At 37.6% G+C, this 7500-nt stretch overlaps 1 protein-coding gene across 10 annotated transcripts in view; it reads right to left on the bottom strand.

Annotated features, from left to right (window-relative positions):
- LOC125026615 (mucin-12-like) overlaps positions 1–7500 on the bottom strand; it is a 325253-nt gene that overhangs the window by 1090 nt on the left and 316663 nt on the right. For all 10 annotated transcript variants that reach the window (XM_047615176.1, XM_047615185.1, XM_047615186.1 and 7 more), the window contains 4 exons: positions 4152–7500; positions 3323–3485; positions 2941–3109; positions 1–2554 (listed from right to left, as the gene is read on the bottom strand). The exon at positions 1–2554 is cut by the window's left edge and continues 1090 nt beyond it; the exon at positions 4152–7500 is cut by the window's right edge and continues 763 nt beyond it. In XM_047615176.1, the coding sequence (XP_047471132.1) occupies positions 2368–2554; positions 2941–3109; positions 3323–3485; positions 4152–7500 (3868 nt within the window). In that variant the 3' untranslated portion in view covers positions 1–2367. The remainder of the gene's footprint in view (positions 2555–2940; positions 3110–3322; positions 3486–4151) is intronic.

Below are 7500 nucleotides of genomic sequence, written 5' to 3'. Positions count from 1 at the left end.
TTTCTTTCTGAATAGCAGACTTACTGTGAACTAAAAGAAAATGTACAACCTATACATAAAAATATATTGTAAATGATTACAATTCACAAATACGGATCTTAGAAACTTCAGGCAATAATAAGAAAAAATGCATTTAGATCCACGTCCAATACACAATGAAGTCTCCTTATCTGTTCAAATGTCATCCAATTATCATACTTGGAATGGAAAGAGAAAGACTGAATGCTATAGGAAGTATGCTATTAAAAAAAGGGAGAGAGAGAGAAAAAAAAAGATACAGTAGGACTAAATGACCTGTTAACAAAACCTAATTGCTGAATGAAGACATCAGAATGGACAGCAGGAAGGATTTACTTCAGGAGGCTCTGAAGACTTGCAGTAATGTATGAGTGTATATAAAAGTAGGGGATACTCTGAGACAACTGTAATTATACTGGAGACCTGTTTTCCAACTAAACTCAGGTTACCAAACCAAGATACACAACTGACAGAAATCTGCTGACAAAGAGAGGGACAGAGTTTTAGGTCAGTGACTGATTAAAATTTATTGATCAAAAGGATCAAGGGAAATTAATACTGTCACAATTAAAAAAGAACTGACAGGTTAAAATGAAGAAAGGTTCAAGTGTATATTTTATGTATTTGTGTGTATATATATATATTCATGATTAATTTCTGATTAAAGCTATTAATTTTTAAAAGTTTAACAAAAAAAAGTATATATATATAAATTGGATAACAGTCAAGAGGTCAAGCAGACTTCAACTGGTGGAATGGAAACAATATATTCAAATAAAATGGACATCCCATACCTATTTGAAAGATTTCTTTGCATGCCCAAGTGATGCAATAGATGCATTACTGATTACCAAATAGCTGAACATCTGATTTTCTAAATGCAACAAAGAGACAAATTCAAACCATAAGTCTTCAACAAATCTTCCATACCAACCAAACTCACAAAATGATTGTCAAAATAATTGGCAGAGGTAAAATGATAACAATTAAAGCAACAACAGCCTACAAACAAAGTCAACACTTATGAACTACAGTAAATTAATTTTCTTTCAATCAATTCGGACAGAGAACAAAAAATGTCTAAATAACTATCATGTTTGACAGCAAAAACAAAAAATCATTGGAAGTGCAATTACTGATAAAATGCTGTGCTGCTTTACATGTGAGATATTGTGTGCTATATCCTGTGCCTTTTTTTCTTTTTTTTTTTTCTTTTTTTTTAATTCAAATAATATGATCATTATTTTTATAACCTCCTTACAATACTGTAATATCTGCTATGCATTCTTGGTCAGATATGTGTTAAATGGCTCTACATAATATATAAAATGATGATCCTTTTTGGGTTGGAAATGACCAAACTGGCCAAAACTAAATCCCAAACCCTTTCCCACCTACCCCTACGTTTACTATTTGACTTCAAGTAAAATGGCCGTGTTTTCACTGGATAGCAGATAGAGATTGATTTCTTGTGACTGTTTCCTTATGGATAACTTATAACTTTGAAGATTATCTAACTACTTATTGTGGGCAAGTTAACCAGTCAAAGAAAAGAGTCTATATCTGTCAAATTCCTAAACACTGACAGTATTTGGCTAGACAAGAATCATAGGAATATAAATAGATCAAAGATTATCAGAAACTTTGGTTTAGAAAATAACTCTTGGAAGTATTAAGGTAAAATTGCTTAACTCATACATTGACTATGAAACGGTTCATACACTGGCAACACTGAAATAATCACTAAAACATCCACGTTTCATCATAAATAATAGTAACACCATATGGGAATACTGCATGGATACTCTCAGCAAGCAATGTTGATTTATAAAAAGTTCATATGTTTTGTACAGGCCTATTGGCTTATCATATGACAAAATACTTATTGTGACACTAATTATGGGAAGTATGAGAAGCATTGGCAGTAATTTTACGGATGACTTTGCTCAGTTCCACTGTCGTACTTTCCTTTACTTCACCTTTGATTTTCTTTCTGATAACTCACTCATATAATATATTTAGTTCATAAATATTAATATATTTATATATATATATATTATATATTTATTTATATGAATATATCCTTCAGTACTTAAAAGTAAACTCATAAAAATGGGCTTCATTTAAATAACTTTATCTGGAATGCCTTCAGACATCCAGGGAACCTACAAAAGTTCCTCAGTTTATTGGCCACAAGATAAAGAGTGCGTTGAGTTCAAGGATGCTGGGTGCTGCATCACTATCACCACCATCACCACTGTCATGTAAGTTTTCATTGGTTTCACTACACACCCCACAGTATTGCTCATTTCCATAAGTGTCCTCCAACCCCTCCCCCCCCACATACCCTCAGTAAGGATTTTTCAGTAACCTTTTCTGACGGTAATCATAAACTCTGCGACAGAAAAAAAGCAGTTCCCCAACCACACACCCTGGGGGCTGTCGATCCTTGCGAGAATATCCTTCTTCTGGATCTGGAACTGGGGTCGTGATGGGGTAAACTCCTTCTTGGAAGAGTCGAAGAAATCGTCGATATCTGGAAAACAGAATACAAGAAAGTCTATTACATTTTTGTAATTGACATCTCATACATGGTATATTTTAATGAAACCTGATGCCTAGCAACAGATGATACAGGATTGTGATATCTCAAATTCCATAAAAACCTATTCACAGATAAATAAGTAAGTGTTGATAATTTCTTGGCTGTGATAACTGGGCATCGGGACAAATGTAAAGTGATACAAAACAAGTGAGTTAGAGGGACTATTCATATGTGCTTCACAGTATATAAAAAAGTTTTTCTATGATAACCTGATTTATTTAAAAGCGTTTACTCTCATCAACAGTTCAATAGTATATGTGCTTTCATTTTATTCATTTAAAATGAAAGCAACACATACAGCGTATATGGGAACTTACCTGCAGTATTCATTAAAAGTGAGGACATAGCACCTGTCCTCAATGCAAGCCACACTGAGGTGATCTCGATGCTTGGAAGCAAAAATCTCATCAGGAAGGTCTTCTTCTCGTCTTCCTGATTCAGTATGCTCTGGCCGGTAGTACCACAGGATTGACATCATCATGTCAGCTGCAATGGAAAAATCAAGTTAAAGTACTTCCTTCAACTACTGATTGTTTAGAAGCTAGAAAAAAAAAAAAAAATAAATAAAAAAAAAAAAAAAAAAAAAAAGAAGAGAAAAAAAATTTACTTAATAAAAATGTGGAAAACCCATTAAAAAATCACACTCAGTATGAACTCTAAAATTTACAGCTACATCAGGTAAACGACAGTAAAACTTACATGTCTCAGGATCTTCCCACAAAGCAGCAATCTTGGCAACAAAGGGAAGGTCTGTCTTTTTGGGGCCAGAGCGCAGCAGCACACAGTCTCGGACACGCACAATGTCACCCTCTTTGTGACGCATGGCAGAGTAACAAGTTCTAACAAGGGGAAGTTCATCATTCTGAAAGAGCCAGGGTTTGATATCAAGTTAAGAAATTTAAATATGCAACATAAATATTCAAGCATTAACAAAAAAGCCAGAAAACGAGGTTGCATCTCAATCAAAACAGAACTACCAATAGCAAAATAACTTATAAGAAGATGAGATTAAAAATAAAACCACTAAAATCTACAATAGAGTAGTCATTAGCTTGGTATTTCAAAAGGTGGAAAAAAAAGTGTGTAATCCATTGCTGAAAGCCCAGAAATATTCTACAGTATATATACACTGATGTACAAAAGAATTTTGTGTGCACAAGCTTAAGTGCTTGTGTGTGTGTGTGTGTGTGTGTGTGTGTGTGTGTGTGTGTGTGTGTGTGTGTGTGTGTGTGTGTGTGTGTGTGTGTGTGTGTGTGTGTGTGTGTGTGTGTGTGTGTGTGTGTGTGTGTGTGTGTGTGTGTGTGTGTGTGTGTGTGTGTGTGTGTGTGTGTGTGTGTGTGTGTGTGTGTGGATATGAGTGTGAGTGTGACTTGTCTGCACATGCAAACATGCATAGATGCATGTTTGCTAGTGAATGTATATGTGTGTGGGATTAGAAATCAACAGACTTCTCACATGTAAAATTTTGGCCTCTACCTTCTGCCGACTTCAAAAAGCTGAACAAAAAGTTCTCGAGGCAAATACTTACTCTTAACCAGATTTTCCCTTCAAAGGCTTCTCCTTCCCAAGACCAGTTGTGCACCCATCTTGGCTTCTTTGTGGATTTGGATTTTCCATGTCCAGTGGCACTCCTGCGGCGGGAGCCAGAGTTAACTGGCTGTGGAGGGAAGGCCGAGGGAAAGGGAGAGGCACTATTGGATTTGGGTGATTCCTCCTTGCTTTTGGATCTTCTCCTGCCACCACCAGCAGCCTCAGAATCAACACTTGAGGTATCACTCTCGTTGTTTCGTTCCTTTAAATAAGCTAAAAGGCTTTTCTTCCTATTCACCTTCCCATTTGGGCAAGATCGCCGAGCAGATCCCTTTGTGGTCTTGCTGATTTTCTGAAATTTCTGTACTTGATGCTTAGCACCCCCAGCAGATTTTGAGGACGTTTCACTTTCCCTGGATTTTGTTATTACTTTACTACTACTACCTATGCTTTCACTACTTTTCCGTTTTAAGCTAGTATTTGATGAGATTACTTTCTTATCATCATCTTTTAGTTTTGATTTTGATATTACTACATTATTTTTGGGCACTCTTTGGTCACTCAACAATCCAGATGGTGATTTCTTGATTTCTTTTGCTCCTTTTATGTATTTCTTGGAGTCTGTAAATTCATCAATCTTTGTGGGTGAAGAAAGTTCACACTTCCTCGATATATCTGTACTTTTCAATGAAGTTTCATCCTGTCCATTTTCTATTTTGTTTTTGAAGAGAGAAATTTCTTTGGGGGAAACTTTTAATGGAGATAAATTTTTATTAATACCCTTAGGAGATACCTTTTCTGTCTTTATTTTTGGAAATACTTCTGTTTTGATGTTTATCATCTTCATAGAGCCCCCCGATTTTATATCTTGCTTGCAGTCCACCTGTTTTGAAGGTGAGGTAGGTACTGTGGAAGTCTGCAAAAGAGACTTTTTTCTTTCCTCTGAGTGCGACCTCAAAGTTTTTGTTCCTGGAAAGGGATGCAATGAGTTTCGACTTTTCTTCACATCGGGATCATGCAAGCCAGAATTTTTTTTTTCTGGTGTAATATTTACATCTGGTTTCATCTTGGGAGATCTATACCCTGAGTGATGACTGGGACTTGAAGTTTCAGAAGGGGCATTGCTTGAGCTGTCACTGCTGGAGTCCCTGACCTTGGGAGGCCTGCCTCTTTTTCTGACAATAGGTTCTGCTCTTACAATGTCAGCTTTGACATCAATTACATTTCCACATTCTTCCTTTTTTGCTGGATTTATGGTTATTGTACTTGAAGAAGAATTATTGGGACTTGGATTGCTTTGACTGCTAGGAACACTTTCTGGAATGTTTGGTTTTGTGTCTTTAGTTTTGTCTTCTGATTTAACCAACATTCTATGTGTGTTAGTACTAGATGAAGACTTTGCTTTGGCTACACTGGCAGTGGCCGTTTTGGTTAATGAAGGTAAGGTTTGACAAAGAAGGTGTCTTGTACCAGGTCGCTGCAACCCAGTCCTGCCTGCATCATCCACTGCCTTTGCTGCAGCATTGCATGTTGTATTTACTTTTGACTTTTCCTTAAGGGGTGAGATTCCCTCCTCTTTACTCTTTGAATTACTTAGTGTGGATGGAACTACTGCTGATGCAGCACTAGCATTTATTGAGGTGATATTGGTGTTGTTGGGACAAGCATTTTTGGACTGAAAAGTTAAAGGAACACCAGTAGTGGGAGATCTTGCACTGTCTGATGCTAAAACTTGATTTGAGGCACTTATATTTGTGCTACAGGATAATGAGGATAATGACATCTTACCAACTGAATGTGAATGCTGTATGTCACAACCTGAACTTGAGGAATGATTAACTGGTGTGGAAAATTGCTTATAGGTTTCTTTTTCTGTGGTTATACTATGCTGTGTTGGGCTCCAACTTGTATTGGGTCTTGAGACTCTATTAGGGAAGTCTGGAATAGTGAACATTGGGTGAGCAGTATTCACAGACTTAGATATATCTGTTTCTCGAATTATTGATGGAGGAACTTCCTTTTCTTTCTTCACCTTTGTCACATCTTTCATTTCTATACCACTAGCATTCATTGGAGGAACAGGACAGGTTGTTCTGACTCCTTCAGTAGCCTTGGCTTCTGACTTATTTGCTGTTCCTTTACATGCTACATATGGCTCAGGTACTGAATTTATTGCATCAGTGGTATTTACTTGCACCTCTGCCTCTGGGGTTGTCTTGAGAGTAGATGCACAACCAGTTTTCTCTGATCCCTCAGAAGTGCATACTGATCCAAGGTTTGGTATCTTTGTGTGCTTGGATATTCTAGTAACCTCTGATGATATCTTGGAAGGAGAAACGTTATGTTGGTGCATTTCATGATCCACTGGCCGGGTATCTTTTAGAGGGAGGCCTATAGATCTGGATTTCTCAGAAATGGCAGTGGTGGTGACTTGTGGGAGATGCTTCAATGTATGAGAAGCACTAGGAACAACTGTTGAAGTCAGCTGTGTTGGAGCAACAGACATACGTGGTACACCAGAAACTACAGCTGTATTTAACTGTGCATTTAGTGTTAATGGTTTAGATACACCAGTGACACTACAAGAAGACACCTGTGTATGCATCACTTGAGTCTTTGGAACTCCAGAGACAACAGCTGTTTGTGCTTGTGCAGATCCCATGGATGATTTTGGTACTCCAGAAACAATGGCAGTAGCTGTTTTTGTGATTTCTACTACAGTCTTCGGTATCCCAGAAACAACAGCTGTACTTACTCTTGTAGCAATCTTTGTTGCCTGAGAAATTCCAAAATTAGATGCATTACTGTACTCTAAAGGTACACCTTTTGACCCTCTATCAACATTATCATCTTTGGCATACTGTTGCAGTCCAGGCACTATAGCTGAAGGAGACTGTGTATCAACCTTATCACTCTGTTTTTCATCAGATATATCTACTACATCTGGTGAGAGACCTCTCTGAGGAATCTCAGTTATACCATGTGAAACACTTGTTACAGATTTAGGTACACCAGTAACAACAGCTGTTAAAACTTGGCCAGGGGCAACAGCTGACTGAGGCACACAACTGACACTGCCTGTTGTGACTTGTGCAGGAATGACTGTGACCTGGGGCATCTCAGTGAGTTTTGCAGTTGCCACAGATGTTTGAGTTCCTCCAGGTTGAGATGATGTAGGAACAGCAGAAACTGTAACACTAGAAGGAGCTATTGCAGTTTGAGGTATCCCAGAGATGACTGCTGAAGTAACTTTTGTGGGAGCTATTGTTGGCTGTGACATGCCAGATATAAATGGTGTGGCAAGAGGTGATGCAATGGGTGCCTGACTCATTCCAGTTGAGATACTT

The sequence above is a fragment of the Penaeus chinensis genome, chromosome 6 (genome assembly GCF_019202785.1).
Source record: "Penaeus chinensis breed Huanghai No. 1 chromosome 6, ASM1920278v2, whole genome shotgun sequence".
Taxonomy (NCBI): Eukaryota; Metazoa; Arthropoda; class Malacostraca; order Decapoda; family Penaeidae; genus Penaeus; species Penaeus chinensis.
This window is presented reverse-complemented; position numbering and strand designations above follow the sequence as displayed.